Source organism: Lissotriton helveticus, chromosome 7 (assembly GCF_964261635.1).
Source record: "Lissotriton helveticus chromosome 7, aLisHel1.1, whole genome shotgun sequence".
Classification (NCBI taxonomy): domain Eukaryota; kingdom Metazoa; phylum Chordata; class Amphibia; order Caudata; family Salamandridae; genus Lissotriton; species Lissotriton helveticus.
In genome coordinates this window covers 1,513,734,007-1,513,760,005 of record NC_136068.1, presented here as the reverse complement: position 1 = coordinate 1,513,760,005, position 25,999 = coordinate 1,513,734,007, and the positions used below count along the sequence as shown (strand labels likewise).

General features: G+C 46.6%; 1 protein-coding gene across 7 annotated transcripts in view; it reads left to right on the top strand.

The window, feature by feature from the left end:
- The window catches only part of LOC144770438 (uncharacterized), a 776,993-nt gene extending 751,671 nt beyond the window's left edge, over positions 1–25,322 (top strand). For 4 of the 7 annotated variants that reach the window (XM_078654952.1, XM_078654949.1, XM_078654950.1 and 1 more), the window contains one exon: positions 23,635–25,322. In XM_078654952.1, coding sequence (XP_078511078.1) covers positions 23,635–24,098 — 464 coding nt within the window. In that variant the 3' untranslated portion in view covers positions 24,099–25,322. The remainder of the gene's footprint in view (positions 1–23,634) is intronic. The other 3 variants (XM_078654954.1, XM_078654951.1, XM_078654953.1) reach the window with 2 other exon arrangements.
- The last annotated feature ends 677 nt before the right edge of the window (positions 25,323–25,999 follow it).

The following is a 25,999-nucleotide window of genomic DNA, read 5'->3' as shown; positions in this document are numbered from 1 at the left end:
TTTCCTGCTGACTAAAGCGCTTCTTCCTTCTCTTCTTGTCCTTGGCCTTCCCTGACCCCGAGGTCCCAGGCAGGTCCTCTACGGGGCTTGTGGGGTTCTTGTTCTCCTCTGTACTTGCTCCGGCAACATCCATTGTGCTTGGCTGTTGTTTGGCATTTGTTTTTCTGTTTTTTTTCTACTTTTATGGTGATTTTTCCCACCTGACGCGTGTGAATTGCAGGCCTGTAGCTGGTTTTTGCCGATTTTTGTATCGCAATTTGCCTCATTGCAGCTTTGTATGTGTTCGCGGTTTGCATTTTTGCCGTGTGGCGTTGATTTTAACGTGGTCAGTTGATGCGTTATCTGGGGAATATCGCCTGCTGCTGCAGTGTTGAGAATGCTTGCTTAACACGGAGTAATTTTCCCGCGATAGGCTGCCATGTTAAGAGTTGCATTAAGCTACTCTTGCAGTAGTTATCACACGTTCTTGAGAATATACCCCACAGTAGTGCAAGGGTGCCTTGATTACAGGCAGGATTATTTTGTTTTGTTATGTTATGTTATGTTATGTTATGTTAAATTTTTATTTATACAGCGCTCGTACGCCCGTAGGCTTCATGGCGCTATTGAAATTTTTTGGAACACAACATAGCATCTAGGTACTTTGAGCAAAGGTGGTTTGCACATCACTTTATACTAAAATAAGCTTGTCTAAAAAGCAAGGTTTTAAAAGCCTGTCTGAAGGAAAGAAGATCGTCACTCAGTCTCAGCGATAATGGTAAGGAGTTCCATAAAGAGGAGGCAAGAAAATGGAAACTACTACCGCCCTGCCGCTTTTTCCTGTATAAGGGAATCATTAGCAATTCTTGGTGGGCCGAGCGAAGATTTCGTGAAGGGAAATATTTGCCAACCAAATTCCTAATGAATTTCGGGCCCTTACCCTGCAAAGCTTTAAAAATGATACAACCAGCTTTGAAAGTGACTCTCTGAGCTACTGGCAGTCAGTGAAGTTTTTCTAATCCTGATCTAATGGATTGCCATTTAGGTTGCTTACAGATAAGCCTGGCTGCCTGGTTTTGAACATATTGTAGTCTCTTTAACTGACCTACTGGGAGACCAAGGTACAGGCTACTTGAAAAATCAAGCCGCGCTAGTATTAACGCAGTAATTGCCTGAATCAAGGCAGAATGAGTTAAGAGATGGGATATTTTCTTCATCTTTCTCAGTTGAAAGAAACTGGATGAGACTACCATCCCTATATGACTTTTTAGCAAAAGATCCTCACTGAGAGTCACCCCTAAGCTCTTAACTGTGTGGGATTTAATGGGTGGGATTCCCATGTCTGACGGCCAGAAGTGGGGACCCCAACTAATTTTACTTTTCCCGGGCACAATAAGTTCTGTCTGTCTTAAGTTTGAGGTGATTCAAATTCATCCATCTCTGGATATGAGACATAGTTTCCTGAAAATCCACCACAGCATCAGGGGAGTCCAGCGAGAAAACCAATTGCAAGTCATCTGCATAGTTAAAGATTGTAACTCTATGAGTTTTCAGAGAATACAATAATGGACGTAAATATAAATTAAAAAGCAATGGGGAAAGGGATGATCCCTGGGGGACACCACAGGTAGAGACAGTTTTTGGTGCTGTGAATGACCCCAGTCTAACTGACTGAGTACGTTCAGAGATGAAGGATTCCAGCCAGCTCAAGACAGGGCCCCTGAGGCCGGCCTGCTCGACACGGTTGACAAGAATAGAATGGTCAACCGTGTCGAACGCAGCCGACAAATCAAGGAGCACCAATGCCTGATGAGCGTCTCTGTCTGCGTTGGATCTAAGGGTATTCTGGACCGCGAGTATTACTGTCTCGGTAGAATGGCATGGGCGAAAGCCTGCCTGATTCGGTTCCAAATATTCGGTTAGTTCAATAAAATTCGAGAGGCAGTTAGAAACATGAGCCTCCAGAATTTTTGATAGGTAGGGTAAAAGGGAGATCGGCCTGTAGTTAGTAAGGTCATGTGGATCAATGCCTGATTTTTTTGTTAGAGGGATCAGCAGGGCGTGCTTGAAACTACTGGGTACCTTACCCTGTGCAATTGATTCATTTAATAAAGAAAGAATACTCTGAGGGATAGCAAGTCCTATTTCTTTAAAAATGTGGGGGGGCAAATATCATCAGGAGATCCCGATTTCACACGTACCAAGAGTTCCAAAAAGGTTTTAGGCTCAATAGGAGAGATGGTATCCAGTGTATGAGGATTACAAAATATGTCATTTAATGGGGTTGAAATGGGAGATCTGATTATGTTCTGTTTAATGTTAGTCATTTTATCCCTAAAAAAATCATTCAAGGAGTCATAATTTTTGGGTAGGGATTGTAGGGGGGGCTGTCCTGTCATCATTGCAGAGATCATTTACAATTTCAAATATCTCCTTTGATTTATTCGAGGAGTTCATGATTTTTGCAGAAAAGTAATCAGTCTTGTGTTTTAAAAGCGTTTTTTGATACTGTTTCCTAGCTAAGCAATAGGTCTCCTTGTCCTGTGGTAGGTAATTTGCTCTCCATTTCCTTTCTTTCTGTCTAATGCTAAGTTTTAATTTCTTCAGTTCTGGAGTAAACCATTTATGGGCCTCCTTCCCTCGTGATTTGGGAAAGCTTACCAGAGGTGCATAAAGATTTGCCGCTTGGCATAGCCATTGTGAGAGTGCCTTTTCGTTGGATTCTATGTCCTTGTCCTGAGGGGGAAGGGTGGTAGCCAGAGTTTTGAGGAATGCAGGTAAGTCTGCAGACCACCATTTCCGAATTTGTCTGCCCGCTTGTGGCCTAGGTTTGATAGTCCCTTCTATAGAAAAAGAAAAATGAATAAAAAAATGGTCTGACCAACTACAAGGATGTATAGAGGGCGGAGGTAGAGACAGATTGTATGACCAGATTTGATCCAGACTATGGCCTTTCTGATGAGTGAGAGAGTGGATGTGCTGCATCAGATTAAGATCCGATAGTAGATCTTTAAGTTCTGCTGCTTGGGGATCTGATGTTACGTTGTCAAACCAATAATTCAGGTCCCCAATTAGGAGAACTTTAGAATAATTGACAACACAAGAATTCGATTCAATTCAATTCAATTAATTTATATAGCGCGCTACATACCCAGAGGGTCTCAAGGACCTTGAAGAAGGGTGGGGGATTACTTGTCGAATATCCAGGTTTTAAGTTGCTTTCTGAATGCTAGGTGGTTCTGAGTGAGGCGAAGGTGAGTGGGAAGTGAGTTCCAGGTTTTAGCCGCCAGGTAGGAGAAGGATCTTCCTCCCATGGTGGTTTTGTTGATGCGAGGTACAGCAGCAAGGGCTTGGTTGGAGGAGCGTAGCTGGCGGGAGGGGGTGTAGAAGGAAAGTCGTGTGTTGAGGCATTCGGGTCCAAGTTCGTAAAGTGCTTTGTGTGCATGGGTTAGGAGGCGGAATGTTATCCTCTTATTGACGGGGAGCCAATGGAGGTTTTTCAGGTGGCCAGAAATGTGGTCTTTACACGGGATGTCTAGTATGAGTCTGGCTGATGCGTTCTGGATGCGTTGGAGTTTTTTCTGAAGTTTTGCGGTGGTACCGGTGTATAGGGTGTTTCCGTAGTCCAGGCGGCTTGTAACCAGTGCATGGGTGATCGTTTTTCTAGTTTCGGTGGGGATCCAGCGAAATGTTTTTTTGAGCATGCGAAGAATGTTGAAGCAAGATGATGAAACGGCGTTGACTTGTCTGGTCATCGAGAGTGAGGAGTCCAGGATGACACCCAGGTTCCGTGCGTCGTCCGTCGGGATGGGTGCTTTTCCAAGGGCCTCTGGCCACCAAGAGTCGTCCCAGGCGGAGGGGAAGGTACCTAAGATAAGGACTTCTGTTTTGTCTGAATTCAGCTTCAGACGGCTGTGCTTCATCCACTCGGCTACTTCTTTCATTCCTTCATGTAGGTTGGTTTTGGCGGTGTTAGGGTCTTTGGTGAGTGAGAGGATCAGTTGAGTGTCATTAGCGTAGGAGATGATGTTGAGGTTGTGTTGGCGTGCGATGGCCGCTAGTGGGCTCATGTATACGTTGAAGAGGGTGGGGATGAGTGAAGATCCTTGTGGTACGCCGCAAATGACTTCAGTGGCCTCTGACTTGAATGGTGGGAGGCGGACTCTCTGAGTTCTTCCGGCAAGGTACGAGGTGATCCATTCCAGTGCTTTTCCTTGGATTCCGATGTTTCTGAGGCGTTGTAACAGGGTGCTATGACAGACTGTGTCGAAGGCTGCGGAGAGGTCGAGGAGGATGAGGGCGACTGTGTCACCATTGTCCAGTAGAGTTCGAATGTCGTCTGTAGCTGCGATGAGTGCGGTCTCAGTGCTGTGTTTGGCCCGGAAGCCGGACTGTGAGGAGTCGAGGGACTTGTTGGTTTCGAGGAAGGCGGCGAGCTGGTTGTTGACAGCTTTCTCGATGACTTTGGCCGGGAATGGAAGGAGCGAGATGGGGCGGTAGTTTTTGAGTTCGGTGGGGTCAGCTGTGGGTTTTTTCAGAAGGGCGCTGAGTTCGGCGTGTTTCCAGCTTTCCGGGAATGTGGTGGAGTTGAGGGAGCAGTTGATGACGTCTCGGAGGTGTGGTGCTATGATGGAATCTGCTTTGTTGAAGATGTGGTGAGGGCATGGGTCTGTGGGGGATCCTGAGTGGATGGAGTTCATCAGGCGGATGGTGTCCTCAGTGGAGATTGGGTTCCAGTCCTTAAGGATGTTCAAGGGGGGTGAAGGTACTGCAGAAGGTTGGGTGGGTTGGTCTCCGGGTTGGTTGTCAAAGCTGTTGTGGATGTCTGCGATTTTGTCGTGGAAGAACTAGGCTAGGGAGTCGCAAAGGGCTTGAGAGGGAGTGATATCGTTGGAGTTGGCAGTGGGGTTGGTAAACTCTTTGACGATGTTGAATAATTCCTTGCTGTTGTGGGCGTTGTTGTCAAGTCGGTCTTTGAAAGCGGCTTTCTTGGCAGTCCGGATCAGTTGGTGGTGTCTGCGGGTGGCGTTTTTGAAGGCGTCTCTGGTGCTGGTGTTTGGGTCTTTTTTCCAGGCCTTCTCAAGGGAGCGGCAGAGTTTCTTGGATTTCTTAAGATCATCGTTGAACCAGGGGGCGTTTTTGCTGCCTAGTTTGATTTGACGTTTTTTCAGGGGTGCTAGGTTGTCGGCGCTGTTGGTTAGCCATTGAGTGAGGTTAATGGCTGCTTGGTTGGGGTTTGAAGAGTGGACAGGGGGGTTTTGAAGAAGCGATGAGGAGATTTGGTCGATGGTGATTTTGTTCCAGTTTCTTCGCAGAGTGGGTTGAGGGTGGTTGTGGGTTGTGGTCTTTTTGTAGATAAAGTGAACGCAGCTGTGGTCCGTCCAATGGAGAGCTGTGGTGTGACTGAAGGAGATATGTTTGCTGGAGGTGAAGATAGGGTCGAGTGTGTGACCTGCGTAGTGAGTGGGGGTATTAACAAGTTGTTTGAGTCCGAGGTTGGCGAGATTGTCCAGAAGGGTGGTGGTGGTGTTGTCGTTGCTTTTCTCCAGGTGAAAATTGAGGTCTCCCAATAGAATGTAGTCCTCGGAGGGGAGGGCGTGTGGGGTGATAAAGTCGGTGATGTCTTCACTGAATTGTGCACGGGGTCCTGGTGGCCTGTAGAGGAGGGTGCCTCTGAGTGTGGTCTTGGGGTTGGTGTGGATCTGGAAGTGAAGGTGTTCGGCGCTAGCGAGGTTGACGTCTGAGCTGGTTGAGATGCGGATGGAATTCTTATGGACGATAGCGATGCCTCCTCCTGTTTGGTTGGTGCGGTCTTTTCGGATGATCTTGTAGCCTTCCGGGATGGCGATGGTGATGTCTGGGGCTGAGGAGGCGTTCATCCATGTTTCTGTTAGGAAGGCGACGTCCGGAGAGATGGTGTCTAGTAGATTCCAAAGGTCGATGGCGTGTCTGTGGACCGAGCGGGTGTTGAGCAGGATGCATTTTAGGTGGTTGGTGTCAGATCTCTGTTTGGTGTTAGTGGATGGGGAGTTGGTCTTGGTGCCGTCATACTTGCAGGAGTTGCATGTAAATGGTCCATGGGTGTGTCCTGGGGCGGCTTGGGCGCAGTTGGGGAGTCGACCTGGGTTTAGGGCTACGAGGGTGAAGGGGTCGTATGTAATGCGGGTGGGGTGGGTGGTACGGGGGCCAGGGGGTCTGGCGCTGGGCGCGGTCCAGGCGCGGACAGGCGTAGACGGGCTTACCTTTGGCGCACCTTCGGCGCAACTGGGGCGCGACCGCTGCGCGTGAACGCTGCGCGAGAATGCATCTGTCATATATGGATGGAGGAGGGGGAGGGGCGAGGGAGGGTCAGCAGGGAGGCGGGGCGGGCTGTGGGGGCCGGGCTCTGAGGCACCACCAACAACAACAAACGTAAGATGGCGGCAGCGTAGGGAAAAACGAAACTGGAGGTAGGCTGGGGCTCAGGTAACTGACTACGTTTGCAGCAGAATCGCGCTATTTAAATCAGCGTAACAAGATAAAGCGCCGTAAATATAATGCTCTCAAAGCGTTCTTATGTATAGATCTATGAGCGCCTTGTCAGCAGTCCCCCAGAAGCTTTTAAAATGTCCCAATTAAGTGTAGTAGCACTCGCACTGCAGCGCTAAGCAGAGTAGTAGGCAAATCAGAAAACAATGCAGATCAGAAAACAATGCAGCTCAATGAAACGATACCGCACAGGAGCAAGAAGCCAGTTGTTCTACTAGAAGAGAAGGAAAAGTGGCCATATACTGCGGAGGGCGGTATACTAAAACCAGTATTAGCGCCCCACTGTCAGCATTTAGCTTAATAACAATATTTTCCGAGTCTGGAAGGGATAGAGGTGAGAGTTCTCTAAATTGATGGGTTTTACGGATAATGGCAGCGACTCCCCCCCCTGTTTTTCCTGGTGGGCGTTTGACAGAGAGAATATAGTAGTCGGAGGGAAGCAATGCAAGTATATCTGGTAATGAGTCAAGGGTACACCAAGTTTCAGTCAGAAAAAGCATATCTGGCTTTTCATTGGTCAATAAAAGAAAAATGTCTACCTGATGTTTAATCAACGACCTGGTGTTAAGGTAGATACAACGGAACCCCGAAGTCTGTTTATTAAGTGTACCCTGGTTTGCACATGATGTATTCGTAAATATGGGATCTATAGCCGCGGTAACTTTGGATATACCTAGTTGGAAGTACGTTTTAGTGTATGCGGGGGTAATGGCGGACATAGCTTACCAACAGGTCTGAGTGCAACAAGGTCCGAAATAGAGTAGGTAAGAATTTGTTCAGAGTCTGTGGCCCCGGGTCCCGGACGCTCGCGGACGGGCGCAGACGGGCTTACCTTAGGCGCCCCTTCGGCGCGCCATCGTCGCGCCCGCTGCGCTCGTCCGCTGCGCTCCCTGAGACACATTGTGTTTTATGGGAGGGAGCCTCGGGCAACTGGACCGCTGACTCTGGTCCCAGTGTCCTTCAGGCTCCTCCCAATATGGCGCCCGCTCTCCACCGGACCGGGTAGGAAGTGTGTGTAGGAAGAGACACCTTCCTGGACAAAAATGTTTCACCTGCTTGTTGTCGCCTAACAATGTAGCTTTTTCCTTTACTCAACTCTCAGTGTGGAAAAATTCTACAGCCACACTTTGACAGGTTTCAGCTGGCCTGACCTATGACCAGTCATACCTGAAGCTCACAAGAATCCAGAACAAAGTGACATGCTGCACCTATCTGTGACTGAGAAAAATCTTGAACATTGCAACTAGAACTTGGATAGCTTAGGCATTCTTCTTGTGCCTTTAAAGCTGTTTAAACTCTGGCTTCCTCAAACTAATAACTCAAACTAGTAACTTTAACATCAACTTTATGTGGAGGAGACCGTACACATTAGTTAAATGCAGACTGATTACTAAGGAAACAAGCAATGCTTGTGGCAGCCTTCTCTTAGGATTGGGATACGTTCGAATAATAGAAAAGATTTCTTGTCACTCTTTTGAATGGTGAAGGACAGCACAGTCCTCTGAGAAGAGAAGCTGAACCTTGGGTGCCTGGAAGTCATTCAGATGTCCCGGTTAATATTCTCTGTGGAAGACACAGACTTTCCCTGTTCTCACAAGATGGCTGCCACCAAGCTGCCCTACACAAAGAACGCACCACCTATGTGGTTCAGCTGCAGTGCACTTTTGTGCCCCACCCCTTGCGAACTTTCACAGTCCCGATGCACACCCATTAGTCTGAGGGTGTCTGTAGTTGTCACTTTATAGTGCCTGAGCCACTCTGAGTACTTGCACCTTCATACGTGTCCCAATAAGGGATGTGCTGTTACATGAAGATAGCGTCCTGAATTCAGAAACATCTAAACCATGTTTTTTACAACTTACCATGCTGCAGATATTGTTATTATGTTATGTTATATGGATTTGTACAGCAAACTTGCCCTGGTCCAGCTGGAACTGGTGAAGCCTTATGGTCCTGTGGTGTCCCCTCTCCTGTCTAAGCACCCCACCTCTAGAAATTCTTCTTCTCTACCAGACATTTAAAAAAAAGAGGGGACCTAAACAGTGTCACACATAAGCTATGAGCAGAAATGGCATCAAACTTGTTAATTTTTTGACGACTCACTATACAGTACATCTGTAAATCTTGATTCTATTTAGAGGAAGGCCTTTGTTATTAATACAAAACCATCAACTGACTGTTTACTCTCCAGCTTCGACGCATCCTTTAAGGATAGTCCATACACTTTATTCTGTTATTTTTAATTTTAAAGAGGTTAATGGTTTATCTGCGGATCAATTGTTTTGAACTCTGGTAGCAATAACAGCTGCATGGGGCATACCTAATACATGTTTCCAAAGGATATTTTAACTACTTCAGCAGGGCATGGATTTCAAGCATGTGGTGTAAATCTGGAATAAGAAACACTAAGATGCAACTATGCCATGAAACCTAAAGGAGCTAATGTGTGTTATTTGCTGAAAGTACGTTTTCCGCTTTGCTAAAACGCCTGGCAAGTTTCTAGGAAATTCTAATAATCTTCAGAAAAGTCCACAAATTAAATCTAGAAATGTACAATTCAGTTTGAAATAGAGATGAAAGTCTGGATTAAGGGCCATTTTGCCAATATGGTAGAATTTTAGGATAGAAGTCCAGAATGCCACCCTCCACTCCTCTATCATTTACACCAGTTGATCATAATGTGCATGTTGCTAAATAACTTTACCTTATACTGCTTGCAATTCTGCACTTTGCACAGGTAGTGCATTTCCTATGAGGATGTTTAAGAAAAGATTTTAGCATTAACCTATAATGGAAGATAGAGTTGGAGAGCGCTATGCACAGAGCAATTTTATGGTCGCAAAGGTTAAATCAGAGCATTTGCAACCACAAAATGTCAATATACAAAGCCTAAATAGCGATTTAGTAGCACATGTTACTGAATCACAATGTAGGTTTTTAGTAAATGCTGGTGTAGTATACCCCCAGGCCGGAGTATACCCGGGGTTAAAACGGCCTACGCTAGATTATACGCTGGGGTATATTATGGCCTAGGCCAAACCATACCCTTTAGGCCAAAATATACCCCCATGATATCAAGTGTTGAGCAATATACACATGAATTACTATATTTTTCAACATTTTATTTAAAACTGTAAACACGTAAAATTTGATTGCTTCACCCAGAAAAACTTTATCAGAATAATAATAAACTTCTACAAAGATTAGTACCATACATTTCAGTAGTGTTAACATATTGAAATAAAAGCACATATCGAACACTCTATAATGTATGCTCTAGTGTAAATGTTCAAAGTTCAACATTGATAACAACATCGAAATGATCATGTTTGCTTGAAGATAAAGTGCATGTTCTGTTGTTGAATGCAGATTGAAGCTTGCGGGATAAGTCAACCAATCCATGGAGTCACCGACTTTTGTGTGCATGACGATGTAACAACTCAATAGATTCACTGTGGCCATGATCTCGGCATACGTTGCCCATGCTCTATCACAAGAGATTCCAGAGGTGGTTACATATTTATTTAAATCTTAGTTTAAGTAGACCTGTAGTTCTTTTGTACAGACAGTCTTCATGTGGTGGATTTCTCTAGCTCTGAGAAGAGAGTGGTTGTTATCTGAACCTGTCAAGATGCAGCTGATGGCCCGTAAGTACCAGTTTCCATCATATAATTGAAAATATTACGTCCACATATATGCTTTTTAGTTATCGATGGAAGTTCTTTGTCGGATATCGGCGGAAGTTCGTTGTCGGCTGTTCTCTGTATTGATAATTGACAGAACAATTCATTATAGTTAAATGGTTTAATTATAATTAAAAGGTTTGGTTCTCTGAATCTTTCAATTTTTTTTAAGTCCTATAAAATGGTTATCATTATTTTTTAAAAGCATCCCATTTTGTAGCATTAAAAAATAATTGCTTTATTTGGAAGCAATACCAGACACGGTGGTCTGCTGATCCCAGCCAGTTGTCGTGGGTTGCAATTGTCGCCCTAACTCATGCATATAAATTTGGTATGATGAATTGCGACCCACCGCGATTCACTATTTTGTGAACCAATCTATTGCCATAAAGGTAGTTAACAAAATAATGTATTTATTAGTAGTCGGAGTGCAACTTGCAACAGCTTCTACTGAGCGCATTTTAGTACATTCCATATAAGAATTAGCAAATTGCAAATTCTTATTATTCATTATTTACAATTTCTCATTCGGAACATTAGTATATGAGGCACACAGTTACAAGAATGAGCTTGGGTTTTTGGACGCCATTCCAAATATCAGATTTGTGGACCTTAAAAAGGGAAATATATGTATTGTACAAACTCAAGCAAGTAAACGTGTTTTTCTAATATTATGCTTTGGGTGTCTTCTTTAGTTTACTTGCTTTTTATGCAGATTGTCTGCACTTGTGCCTAATTTGTTGTGGTAGGAAGTCCTCACTTGCAAAGGCAGTTTCTGTCTCAAATTTAATAGGCCGTGGGATTAACAGCTAGTTCCGAAGAAATTTTTGGCCTTGTTCTCTACAAGTTCAAGCTAACAACTGGAGTACATTTCTTCTTTGTGGTCGAGTACAATGTTGTTAGGAAAGCATTCTGACCGATTTGGTTTCGGAATGCTTTCCAAAGGACTCGGATTAGGGGAGTCTGACCGAGCGATTTGGATGCATACGGATACTTCTGGATACAATTCGTTCAGACTCCCATTTACTTAGATGGGAGCCTGTGTTCCACATGTTGCCTGCCACACTGTGCACAGTTCAAAAGGTGGGTCCCATGGGTACTTCCACGGGCCCGATTCAGATGGCTCCAGCTGAAGGGGGGCCTGCTATGGGCCCCCAAAGTCAGATTCCAACCGCCGATTCGTTTTGGAACAACTGATTCGGAAAGGCTGTCCGAATCTGACATTCTAGTTGCTCAGCTGGAAACGCGCTTCGTAGACTGCTACGATTCGGATCTGACTGACTCAGTTACTCCCAATGCCTTTCTGAACCGAGTCGGACCGTTCAAACGTTTCCCAGTGTTGAAGGTCAGCAAAAATGGTCAGGCGATTTAGTCGATGTTTCTTAAGTAATTTTGCCCGCGTTAAACGCCTCTAATACCTTATGAAGATTTATCAAAATAAAGAGGCAGGCGCTGGAGACAGGAAGACAGGAAACACGTTTTATTCCGACGGAGCAGAACACATCAGATCGGACAACAAGGTATCGTCTCGAGGTGCTCTCTGTAAGCCTCTCTGAGGCCTGATCTTTTATACACTGGTTTATGAATGAGACCGTTCTTTATTACAATAAAGACATTGTGAAGTAGTGAAAGATGACATCCCCGGTACCCCCTCCCCCCCAGTTCCGGCTTATTCCAACACGTGGCTACAGTAGAGGTTCTCACCCCCCATACAATAAGAGGAGGCTATCACGCAGCTGAGTGTTCCGCCGATTCCTTTGGAATGTGTGCGCCTGATCGAATCCCAAGGGGTGGGGAGGCCATGATCAATAGTAGCTTCTTTGAAAAGGGTCGAGTGCATACAGTAGTGGGCAATAAACTGTATCCTCAGGCCAAGGGATGACCAGCGGTCCGTACAGACAATCGGGCTCAGAGGAAGGGGTCATCAAAGGAGAGGTATTTATGAAAGAAAGGGTCAGTGTGGATAATCACGCGTTGAGGGAGGATTTATCGACTGAGGGGCATTCATGGAAGGAAAGGAGGTGTTGGTCAGGCGCGGGGTGTGATTCTCAGAGACAGAGTCATGTGGAAGGAGAGGTCATGACTTGTACATGTGAGAGCGGAGGCAGCCAGGGTGCATGGGGGAGGCTTGCAGGGTCAGGGAAGTGTGCTGGTGACCGATCGTGAACAGGGAGACCATGGTACCTAAAATGGTTGTCGTGTATGCTCATACGTGAGTCTGAGGAATGGACAAGATGGCGCAGATGATGTTCAGCTCATAAACTAAAATTCCACAGTCCTCCCTTTTAACATGTCTCGCCAGTTTGTCAATTCGGGTCTATCCCCATAAGACCACGTATTTCTACCTCATAGAGGGGACTCATGTGCTCAGGTCTGAAGTCCAAAGTCTTAGGGCACAGACAGTTAGAAATGAGTGAACACAAAGGTGGCAGACATTGAATACCTAAGCAACACCCACACAATATCATGATTGGTATCAATATAAACGTAAACAATCTCCATCCCCAGTCCTTCAAAGTGTCCCAAAACCAGCCTCCAAGCGACCAGCCTTCTTGCTCTTGGTGAACCTCTGAGGATAGTCTGTGGAGGTGTTCAATTGCTTTGTAGACTGAAGGCGAGTTATCTGGCACGTAGGTGCAACAGCTGGAGCCGATGATGCGGCATGCTCCTCCACGGTCGGCCTGAATCACATCTAGGACAAGGCGGTTTTGGAGAGCCACCAGGCGGACTGCCTGAAGCTCAGCCGTGTTGTTAGCGAGGATGCCAGCCGTGATGTTGATGGTTGTTTCTACTGCCTGAGTTAGGTGTCGGATAGCGCGGCTGTTTGCCATTGGTCCCCACAGAGGAACAAGTCCCTTTGCTGCATCCAGGAACTGTGCTCCCGTGGAGTCGGCTTGTTCAATGTCTCCGGCGCGCTTTTGCCGGTGATGGTAGGCTGAGGCCACATACGTGGGAGGAAGAATGAAGGCGATGTAGCAAGTGCCCCTCCAACCTTTTGGGAGCCAGGTGTAAGCTTTGGTGCCACAAACAAAGTACATATTCGGAGAAGCAACAAAGGAAGGAGGATCAACTGAGACCAATGTTCTGGTGATGCGGCAGGAACTGTGACCCACCAGCTGCGTTCCTTGGCCTTCGAGGCATACGAGTCCTGTAACATTGATGACAGACAGGGCCACGGTCAGGGTGGCAGCCGTTTGCTTCCGCAGGTGGGAGAAGGTGGGTCTGGCTGGATTGTGGAGCACTTGCCTTTCGACTCTTTCTTTGGCAGGGATGTTCATAAGGAAGGCGGAACCTGAGGCCGCAGGACAAATGGGGGCAGACGTTTTTCCTGTTTTGTTCAGCCAGAACCCATAGTAGAAGTGTGACACTGTCTGACCAGAAGCGGCGTTGTCCTTGTGGCTCTCCTGCAAGAGGATCAACCAGGCGAGGCAGGAGCCATGAACTGAGAAAGGAGAAGGAATGAAAGGTATGGAGTTTTCAGTGGCATGCGGGAGCAACCCGCAGATCCAGCAGTTCGTGGCATTTGTAGCAAGGTTGTGCTGGTGCAGCATTTGCACGAAGGAATTGTTCCAGAACTCCCTACGCCTTTCTCGGAGCTGAGGCGAAAGGGAAATCAAGTGATGCTCTTTCATGGTGGTTGGCTGTACAGTGGCCAGCAATGTCTGGTGAGCGGGTGTGCTGTCTTCCAAGATCCAGAAGGAAGTCATGAGGAGGAGGCAAAAGAGGAAGACAATGAAGAAGGCGATTGTCTTTGGGTTCCTGTAGTGGGTATTTCCTGTTGCTTTCATTATCTTCTTATCTGGCGCTTCCATCATCTTCTGATCTGGCGCTTCCATCATCTTCATCTTCAAGGTGCTCGGTAGTGGGCAGAACCACAGACTTCGTTTAGCTTCTCTCCGGGTAACCCTTGGTTGGTTTTGGGTCACCGTTCTGAGATTTTTAACTTAGTCAGTGGCCTACTTAGCCGAAGCTCCCCCCTTTCGACGCAGGAAATACCCTTCCCGGGATGGCACAGTGGGATCAGAGAATTTTGCAAGTTCAAGTGCCTCTGTATCAGGATAGCAGTTCAGTGATGGTCGGTCTTTGTTCAGGAGCTCTTCTTGGGTGTCGACGTTTTCTGTCGTGGCCAGGGTCGAGGAGACTTTCTTGCAATGATGGGCGTGCAGCCAGTGCTTCTTTCCCTCCACTCGAAGAGCAGTCCGAGTGGTGATCAGTACTTGCCAGGGGCCCGTCCACCGGGGTTCCAGACTCTTCGCTCGTTGAAAGTTCCGGACTAGGACGTAATCTCCCGGTTGGATATCGTGACCGGGGCCCCTGGAAGCATCGGGGATAGCCTGCTGCACCTGTTGATGAATGACAGTCAACGTTTTAGTTAATTTGCACAAATAATCTGACAACAGGACGTCGGGGACGTCGTGAATGGAGGTTGGTTTGGGGGCAGTCCAGAGGTTCATTGGTCGTCCAAACACCACCTCGTAGGGGGTCAAGTGGTGCTTAGTGGGAGTGGAGCGCATCAATAGCAATGCCAGTGGGAGGGCATCTGGCCACTTAAGTCCTGTAGTGGCCACTATTTTTGACAGTTTCAATTTCAGTGTAGCATTGTGTCGCTCAACCAGGCCAGCGGATTGTGGGTGGAAGACCGCATGAAACCTTTGTTTTACCCCCAGCCCCTTCAGGATTAGTTGGATAACTTCAGCTATGAAGTGGGGGCCATTGTCGCTCCATAAAATTCGACAAAGGCCGTAGCGAGGGAAAAACTCTTTCAGTAGTACTTTGGCAGTAGTCATGGCAGTGTTATCACGGGTTGGATAGGCTTCCACCCATTTGCTGAAGGCACATACAATGACTAGTACATACTTCAAGCCTTGGCATCTCTCCAGCTGGATGTAATCCATCTGAAGGACTTCGAAGGGGCGATCGGGGGTCCCAAACCCTCCCCGGGGTACCACAGTTCCTTTCCCGGGGTTGTGTTGTAGGCAGATAAGGCCCTGCTGGACCAGGCGTTTGGCTGAGTCGGGGATTTAGTTGTTGTGCCAGACTTTGGAAATGAGTTCAATCATGGGGGCAGAACCTATGTGTGCAGGGGAGTGTGCCATTGTCAGTATGGGGATCAAGTATGAGTCAGGCAGCAACCACTTGTTTGTGTCTTTTGTCCGCCAGCAGCCTTCGTCGTCCTTTAAACCCACCCGTGCCCACTCAGTCAGTTCGTGAGGTGTGCTGGCCGACTGGATGTCCCTAATCGTTTCCCTAGCGTCAGTCCATTTTTCTGCTTGTGACTTGGTCACATACACGCGTGTCGTTGTCCTATTCTCAGCTGTGGTTCGGGCAGTGATGTCGGCCAGTGCATTTCCTTGTCCAACTAAGTCTGTCACCTTCTTGTGTGCCTGACATTTGATCACTGCTAATCGCTTGGGGAGGAGAACTGCTTCAATCAGGGCGGAGACTAGATCTCCATGGAGAATGGGTGTGCCATGGGACGTCAGGAATCCCCTTTCCCTCCACAAGAGCCCAAAATGATGAACCACCCCGAAGGCATACTGGCTGTCCATGTAAATGTTCGCTGTGGTTCCTGCCGCTATGATACATGCTCGTGTGAGGGCGATTAGCTCTGCCGCCTGTGCGGATCGTTGTGTGATGCGGGCTGTTTCAACTACTGTTCGGGCTGTCGTCACCGCATAGGCAGCTGAGCTGGTGCCGTCTGGGAGTTTGATACAAGAACCGTCTACCCATAGTTCTCCATCAGGGTCTGTAAAAGCAGTGTCTCTAAGGTCAATTCTACTTCTGGTCTGTTCGTCCGTGAGGGTCACACAGTCGTGTATGGGGGCACATCGGGGTCATTTTCAGGCAAGGGCAACAGTGTAGCAGGATTCAAAGTAGTGCATTTCTTAAGAGTGATGTGGGGTGCAAGTAGAGTCAATTCGTATCCCATCAGTCGTGCACTAGTCAGGTGTTGGGTCTTGGTCTGGTTCAAGAGGGTGTCAACTGCGTGGGGTACTAACACCGTGAGAGAGTTCGAAAGTACAATTCCCTCACTCTGACGGATAGAGACAGCAGCGGCGGCTACTGCTCGAAGGCAGGCAGGTAAAGCTCTGGCGACTGGGTCAAGAGTGGCAGAGAAGTAGGCACAAGGGCGTTGTTTGGAGCCAATGGGCTGAGTTAGAACAGACAACGCGCATCCCTCCCTTTCGTGAGTGAAGAGAGAGAAGGGCTTGGAGTAATCTGGTGTTCCTAGGACGGGTGCCGAGCAAAGGGCATCTCGCAACTCCTTAAAGGACGCTTGGCATTCGGGGGTCCAAGGGAGTGGGAAAGGAACATCTTTGGCCAACAGGGAAAGTAGGGGTTTTATGATGAGACTGAAATTTGGTAACCATTGTCGGCAAAAAGAGGTAAGGCCCACCAATGAACGGACTTGCTTCTGTGTTTTTGGGATGGGGGTGTCTAGGATGGTCTGGATTCGGTCGGGTGTAAGTTTCCTCCCTTCTTTGGACAGGAGATGGCCTAGGTAGGTTACTTGAGGTTGGCAGAACTGCAGTTTCTTTTTGGAGACTTTGTGGCCATTCTCCGCAAGAAAGTGCAATAGTTGGATAGTGGCTGCGATTGCAAGAGGAGTGGTGTCGGCCGCCAAAAGGATATCATCGACATATTGGATCAACACCACTCCATCTGGTAGCTGGACGGCGTCTAGCTGTCTTTTGAGGGCCTGGCTGTAAATGCTGGGACTTTCTGTGTAGCCCTGAGGAGCTCTACAAAATCGGTACGAACGGTTTTTTAAGGTGAAGCCGAAGAGATAACGGCTGTCTGGATGGATGGGGATAGAGAAAAAGGCATTTTTGAGATCAATAACGGTGAAGGTGGTGGCAGTGGACGGGATGAGGGTCAGAATGGTGGTGATGTCTGAGACTATGGGGTACTGTGGTACCACCACTTTGTTGACTTCTCGCAGGTCGATGATAAAGCGGTACGCTTTCTCATCTCCCTCACCTTGCTTCTTAACAATGGGTAGGATAGGGCTGTTGCAAACATTACTAACCACTTCCTCTACCACTCCTGCATCTACCCAGGACTGAATAATCGCTACCAATGCCTTCTCGCCTTCGGGCGATATCCGGTATTGTGGGAGTTTCGGGAGCATTGCGTCTGGTCGAACAGTTATGTGCACATGGTCGATCATCATTCGTCCTACATCCGAATCGTTTCTGGCCCATAGATACGGGGGTAGGGTGTCGAGCAAGGTTAGGTCAGCATCAGTGATAGAGTACATATGTCGTGCGGGGCAGGATCTGGACATGCTCGGGTTGTCGTACAGGATGACTCGGACTCCATCTGGGGAACATCTAATAGTAGCTCGGAAATGTTTTAGCAAGTCAATACCCATAAAGGCGTCAGGGGAGTTGGAGGAAAGCAGAAATGTTGTGTCCGTGGGATTGTTTCCTAGGTCAAAGGAGATAGGTACAGACAGGGGATTAGTGGAGGGCGTTCCATCGAAACCTATCGATGTAATGTGTGAGCCAGACAAGGGTGCCCTTGGAATCAGTCGCTTTGATAATACACTACGTGTCGCTCCAGTGTCTACCAAGAATGGAGACTTTGTACCCAGGACCTTAGCGGTGACGTAAGGACCTTGCTGGTCAACACAGAGCTCGACTGGATCCCTCCCTTGCCCCTGGCAGTCCTATGCAGAGTCGTGGGCATTGTTGCAATCAGACTGTTGGCACTGATTCTGTCGGGGGCGGTCAAATGTGTTCGGTCTGCCAGGCCTGTCATTGCTGGTGTCGTGGGTGTGCCCTCGTTCCTGCCCTCTAGTCCTGGGGCCATTTGTCATGTCCCTTGTCTCGTTATTCTTAAGCATTTCTCGGAGGGCTGGGCATTGAGACTTCCAGTGGCCAAATCCTTTGCAAAACGCACACTGGTTCTCATCGAGGTCTATTCGTGGAGCACCGGGTGTGGGTGTGCGGTCTCTAGGGCGTGAATTTCTAGGGGCATTCGACTGGTAGTTTCCCCTATACTGTTCCCTTCCTCTAGTCACTCCCTGCAGTTGAGCAATCATCACTCGTTCTTTTAAGTCCTTTTTCTTTCTCTCAGTCGCCCTCTCGTTCTCGTTCTTTTGGTGTTCGTAATACTGAGCCATCTGAAGGATAGCTGCAGGTTTGGAGGCCCCCCAACTACTCTCGCTTGTCTGTAGCTTCTGGGAGACCTCTTGTAATAGCCCCTTTACGTAGTTTTGCACGAATAGGTGTTGTCCGGTTGCGGTGGTCATGTCTTGGCCACTGTAGTCGGAGAACACTGTCTCAAATCGGGAGAAATATTCTGATACGTCTTCCTGGGGTTTCTGGCGGCAAGCCGTGACTATTGACCAGTCTACCTTTTTCTCTGGGATCAATGTCTTTAGCTTCTGCACTATTTTGTCCGGGAGTTCCAGTATGTCTTTTACAGGTTTCCTACCGGGCTCTCGCTGCCTATCTAGTTCACTGAGTTGATTCCAAGTATGTCCGAACAGATCTGTGTGGTTGGCCTTCCGGATTTGCTTCCACACGTCAGCCGGCAGACATAACCCAAAAAACAAATCAATGTCCGCTAGAGTCATTATGGTTGAGCCCAAGGCTGTATTTAGTTCAGTATAAAATGCTGTCGGGTTCTTTCTTAAATCGGGCAGGGTTTGCCTAAAGGTTAAAATATCTTGTCGATCCCATGGTTGATAAACCCAGTTGTACACAACCCTCCCTTTTGCATCTGCGTGGTTAATATTGTCGTTTGTTCCCTGACCTCTTGGGGGAACCCAGTAGGGGGCGGCTTCTCTGATAGGCATCATAGTGTTGGTTACTTCTGATGGGGGCTCAGCCGTTTCAGAGACTGTGATCCTAACCTCTGGTTTCTGTTCAGTGAGGTGGCGGAAGACCTCAAGCGTTTGCATGAAGAGGTCCGTCACATCATGCTCAGTCCCATCTCCAACATCGATCTTTCTATATAGAGTCGTCAGCTTAGCAGGACCCTTAGTTTGATACCTATCCTCATATGCGTTCAGAGTGTGGAAGCTGAACCGTAAAATGAAATGCCGTTTGTGGCTACCGGCATGTGAATTGTACTTATCCATCGCATATTCTTCGCTCTCTTTCCGTTCTACCAGTGTCTTTGCTATCTTATCAATCCCATCCCGCTCATCTTTGCTCAACGTATTCGGTCTTGCCGTTAACTGCTTGCTAGTCTCGAGTTCATCTGATGTCCCCGATGTGGCTGGTGCAAAGGCCGTAAGAGCCGGGGCACTAGCGCTAGGGTCACCCTCGCCCGCACTCAGGACTGGTAGGTGCTGTGCCAGTGGCTGGCAGGGGGCATAAGGAGGGGGCATGTAGATGATCGGAGGACCTAGCAGTAACTCGTCGTTTGCCCGTTGTTTGGAGGGCATCTCTGGGTAAAGCGTAGAGGGGGTCCTAACAGGGCATTGGACTGTTGACCCTGATTCTTGCGTTTGTCTAACTTCCTCTCTCCTTTTTATCTCTTCATCTAGTTCCTTCGCGGCCAGGTGGGCTGCCTTTCGTAATTCTTTCCCTATTTTTGTTTCTTCTCTTTTTCTTCGTTGTTCTGCTTCTTTGTGCCACATGCCGATACTATCGAGCATAGTGGGTGTTGCCTTATTTATTCTAACAGCTGCTTCTAGCGCTTTTATTTTATGATCATCAAAAGAACCTATCAGTGGCCACTGACTTTTGGGGTCCCTTTTCGTATATTTATGCCATAGCTTACTATAAGCTATAGCGACTAGTCCTTGTTTAGTGAACATGTCCTTATTAGGGGTGCCTTCCAATGGAGCTGGATGGTTCATCTCTAATAAGCGGTCCGGGTTGATCCAACTACTGACCAATGGGGAGAAGATAGGCATGACGGGTTACAACGGGGACAAAGGTCTGCACTACCTATCCTTCACTACTTCGCGAAGACTAGACAGAATATTTTTATTCTGCAGTATTCGCAAATAGGGAATACCCAAAGAGAGAACCAATATCGAACAATTAATGTTCGTTCAATCAAACAATCAATGGCGAGAAAGAAATAGACACGACGGGTTACAATGGGGGCAAAAGCCTGCGTTACCTATTCTTCACTATCTGCAAAGGGGGACAGAATACTTTTTTTTACCCTTCCCCGTTTGTAGACAGAGAATTCTCGAGAAAACAATCCTCGAACAATCAATGTTCGGGCAAACAATCAATCAATGGGGGAGAAAAGATAGGCACGACGGATTACAATGGGGGCAAAAGCCTGCGTTACCTACCCCTCGCTGCATGCAAAGGAAGAGAGAATATTTTTATCCCTCTCAGTTTGCAGACAGAGAATCTCCAAGAGAACCAACAATTCGGAGAGTAATACTAGTATTTTCAATCAATCAATCAAAATATTTATTAGTTTGTCGTGTTACACGACCTTACCCGGACCGTATGGACAGTTTCTCGTCTTCCGCTTCCAGCGCCCGATCGTCCTCCACTCTCTGTTACTACCGTGGCACTCCTGATGGTTCCCAGTCAGGACCGAAGATCACTCGGGGAGAGGTCTGCTCGGAACCAGTGAAGTTCAGATGATCGGCTGTCAGACGAGGGTCTATCGGACAGGAGCTCTTCCGATCGTTGCAGTCGTTCACTCTGTCGTTGGGACCTCTCCCACCGGATCCACGTGTCGCTGATGGGCCCCACACGTTGGGATGCCAATTGTTGAAGGTCAGCAAAAATGGTCAGGCGATTTAGTCGATGTTTCTTAAGTAATTTTGCCCGGCGTTAAACGCCTCTAATACCTTATGAAGATTTATCAAAATAAAGAGGCAGGCGCTGGAGACAGGAAGACAGGAAACACGTTTTATTCCGATGGAGCAGAACACATCAGATCGGACAACAAGGTATCGTCTCGAGGTGCTCTCTGTAAGCCTCTCTGAGGCCTGATCTTTTATACACTGGTTTATGAATGAGACCGTTCTTTATTACAATAAAGACATTGTGAAGTAGTGAAAGATGACATCCCCGGTACCCCCCCCACCCCCAGTTCCGGCTTATTCCAACACGTGGCTACAGTAGAGGTTCTCACCCCCCATACAATAAGAGGAGGCTATCACGCAGCTGAGTGTTCCGCCGATTCCTTTGGAATGTGTGCGCCTGATCGAATCCCAAGGGGTGGGGAGGCCATGATCAATAGTAGCTTCTTTGAAAAGGGTCGAGTGCATACAGTAGTGGGCAATAAACTGTATCCTCAGGCCAAGGGATGACCAGCGGTCCGTACAGACAATCGGGCTCAGAGGAAGGGGTCATCAAAGGAGAGGTATTTATGAAAGAAAGGGTCAGTGTGGATAATCACGCGTTGAGGGAGGATTTATCGACTGAGGGGCATTCATGGAAGGAAAGGAGGTGTTGGTCAGGCGCGGGGTGTGATTCTCAGAGACAGAGTCATGTGGAAGGAGAGGTCATGACTTGTACATGTGAGAGCGGAAGCAGCCAGGGTGCATGGGGGAGGCTTGCAGGGTCATGGAAGTGTGCTGGTGACCGATCGTGAACAGGGAGACCATGGTACCTAAAATGGTTGTCGTGTATGCTCATACGTGAGTCTGAGGAATGGACAAGATGGCGCAGATGATGTTCCGCTCATAAACTAAAATTCCACACCAGCCATCGTAATTGCTCAATGGGAAACGTGTCCGAGTCAGTCAGAAAGGCGGTTTCCAAGTTCGGATTCAGACTAATGGAATGCCGTTCTCAGCCTTTCCTAACAACATCGTAATCAAAACCTTAGTTAGTACTCAGAGGATTCCAGGATAGTTGCTGGGACAGTGACAGTTTCCGAAGAGTAGTTTGAATATTCTTTTGTAATTTACACTTTCATTCCATATAAACATATACCAGTTTCCAGATGAAGCAGCAGAGGGTGAAGAGAAATGTGAGGATGATTTAACATCAAACTCAGGATCAGAACTCACCAGGCTAAACATTTCACCCCTTATGCTTGAAATAAGGCATTATTTTTCCACTATATGTTATGTACTCATGAGTAGCTCAGCCTGGGCCAATTGATAGTGTCAACAATTGGCAATCCGGTTGAGAAGATGACAAGAGTCTGACTCTAACCGCATATTTACCAGCCCCTATCACAACAGGACCTTTGGCAATATGAGCTTCGCCTTATTTACAAGTCAGCTTTAAGCCACTTAACGCTGGCTTGTAAATAAGGCTCCCTTTCACTGTTTACTTGGTGTGAAAGGGGTGGGCAATGGGTGTTACGGTGGGCGTCCCACCACAACATCTATTGGTTTTTACGCTGCCCCATATTTACAAGGACAACGTAAAGGTGGGGCGGCGCCAAAATTAAGATCAGGGAAAACCTGGCCTTAAACAGGCACAAGGAGAAGAACACATATACCAGTTTCCAGAGAAGGCCTCTTTCAGATGAGCAGCAGAGAGTGAAGAATAATGTGAGCATGATTTAACATTAAACTCAGGATCAGAACTCACCAGGCTAAAAATTTCAACCCTTATGCTTGAAATATGGCATTGCTTTTCTAATAAAATGTTATGTACTCATGAGTAGCTCAGACTGGGCCAATTGCTACTGTCAACAATTGGCAATCTGGGTGAGAATATGACAAGAGTCTGACTCTAAGGGCATATTTACAAGCCCCTATCGCCACAGGACCTTTGGCGATATGAGCTTTGCCTTATTTACAAGGCAGCATTAAGCCACTTAACGCTGCCTTGTAAATAAGGCCCCCTTTCACTCTTTACTTGGTGTGAAAGGGGTGGTCAATGGGTGTTACGGTGGGCGTTCCACCACAACACCAATTGATTTTTACGCTGCCCCATATTTAAAAGGACAACGTAAATGTGGGGCAGCGCCAAAATTAAGATCAGGGAAAACCTGGCCTTAAACAGGGGCAAGGAGGAGAAATGTTTAATGTCTCCTCGTTTTTTGCTGCTTCCATGTGTGCTGAGTTGTGCAACACACATAGAAACAGTAAAAGGTCTTTCAATATTCATGTGCAGGGAAGTGTCCTTTCCTAAACCTAACCAATCAATAAAAAAAATGACGATTGGCAACTTCTATGTGTACTGCATTAAGCAGCACACATAGAAGTTTCAAAACGCCATTTAAAGATTGTTTATGTGCAGGAAGGAACACCTTCCTGCACATAAAGAATCTTCCCCTCAATGCATACACCCGTACACTATTGTGCAAGGGTGCCTGCTTTGGCGCTAGACTGTAAAATTTAGCACCAGCGCAGTGGTAAATGCAGGGCTGCACCGTATTGTTGTAAATATGGTGCAGCCCAGCGTTTCAGAAGTGGTAGAGCGTGGTGGTAAGCCAAGAACACTAATGCCATGCCTGCCACTTCTCTAGTAAATATGTGCCTAGGTGTGGTTCATGTATGTTAACATGAGGTGAATGAGCATCTTAATAATATTATTTCCTTACGCAGGTAACATTAATCGTCGAGGACAACAACTTTCAAGGGAAACTGCATCTAAAACTACCAACCACCTTCATCAGATGGAAAGTGAACGTTCTGCTGAACACTGTAACAGCTCTCTTCCACGACAGCATCAAGTGCTTCCTACTACTTCTCTGGTTAAACTGCCAAAGCCTGTAGGCACAAATCATTCTTCATATGATCCATTTCCATCAATTTCAACTTGTAGGCAAACCTCTGACGTATGTCGGGACCCTATTCTAAAGGAAGAGATCCTTGGTATGTTATTGCTTCGGCCGCAGGGTATTACATTTGGAGAGTTTGCAGGTGTTTTCCGCCAGACACATGGTTACAAGTTAAGACTTGCCAAGTATGGGTATTCATCTCTACGCAGTTTGCTGGATGACATGAAGGACCTGGTGATGGTAGTAGGTGACCCAAGGAACCCACTGATACTGCCTCGATCTCATTAACAGTTTGCTTTCTTTGCAGTAGAATATTGATGATCCTCTGCAAAAAAGTGAAGTAATGATTACTAGATCAATGAATGGCTATGAATCTCTGTGCTTCCCTCAGTGCTATTTTGGAGGAAAACAATAATCAGGGACAGTGAAATGTGCTCTTCATGTTTTAGCATGTCAGTTGTATGTGAACTCTCGTTGTCATATATATTTACACAATCTTCGCTTTCTCATATTATACTGTTTCTATGTTATGATTTGCCCATGGATAGGAATTTCATCTCACTAGGAAGTATGTTAAAGGGAATTCACAGTCTGCATTCCTGCTTCTGACAATGGTAACTCTCCTCCTTCATGCTGCATTGTTGATATTGTGGACTGTGGGTGCAATCAAAGAAAATGGAAGGTGGCCCTTGAAAGTAAATTATTGCTAAACATTAGTATAATAGTGTTTGTTTTTATCGATTTATAGATAAACCGTTTCAGGGCGAAAGCTATACTTTTTTTTGTATTTATGTATTTCTGTAAATGCTAATATCTCAGAATGTCCCTCATACAAAACACAAGACTAAGGGCCATATTAACTAACATTCAGTGTCATGGTTGCTCTACCTTTGTAGCAAGATGCTAATAGATATTTACAAAACAATGCAAGAGGCGTTTTGCTCTACTTTAAATGTAACGGAATGCAGCAAATTGCGCTGCATTGAACTACATTTCATTCTGGGAGGCATTCCATGGGTGGAACATGGGCATTCCCATGCATCCACCCCTTCATTTCATGCAATCCAAGATTTACAAAGGTTTGTAAACCTGGGATTGCATTAGAGGAGAAAAACCCAATCAGGTAAAACCTGAGATCTAGGTTTTCTTTTTCTCAATAAACAAAGGGAGGAAACACCAGTGGTAGTGTGTGGAGTCAGATGGTATGCCATAACCTTTTTCCTGAGTTAATCTTCCACTGGAACCCTGCTCACCAGAGCAGATTGTGTTCCTTCCTTCAGAAATATGCTCATCCTTTCCACCAGACCATTTGAGGTAGGCAAGTATAAAGCCACCCTCAAATATCTGATGTGATGGTTTTGAATAAATTCCACAAATTGTGGAGAAACAAAATGTGACCCGTTATCAGTGTCCCCTCAGTTTCAAAGATTTTGCTTATATATTTTATGACAGTAGCTGTACTAGTAGTGGGAACAAATTCAGAAAATAATAAACATTTGGATAAATAATGAACCTAGACCAATGGAATTTGTTTGTCTGCCGGAAAGACTTTAAATGTCCTGCAAAGTCGAATGCAACTTTAGACCAAACTTCTTCAGGAAGTTTGGTGTGTAATCCAGTGTTTTTCCGATAGTAAACAAGTACTGCAATCAGATATCCACTTTGTAACTTATGAATCTAACAAAGGCCACCAAATGAATTGTTTTAAGATTTTACATGTGGCTCCCACCCCTAAATAGCCTTGGTGAGCTGCCTCACTGAGTTTGGTCCTAACAGCACAGGGAAGAACAGTGACTTCATTACATAAGAGGATACGTCTTCAATGGAAAGTTCACTTTTCACCTGTGAGAAAGCTCTGAGTGGAGCAGGTAACAATCTTTCCTTGGGCCAGCCTTTCTTGACACAGTCCATTACAGCAGATAACACATTTTCATCTTTGAGAGCAGACAGTCATTCTTTACAAGAGACCAAACCAGGAGAGCTCAAAATCTCATCGTGCGTGACCACCACAGACTCAGCCTCGCCATGAGCTTCCTTTTGTTCAACACACTGGAGTGGCATTCTAGACCATAAATCAGCTCTAGAGCTCTTCCCCCAGGAATGTAGCCGATTTTAAAATTGTATTCCTGCAAGAAAGAAATAAGTCTGACAAGCAACGCTGAAGCTTTTCCTGAACCATTATCATTAAA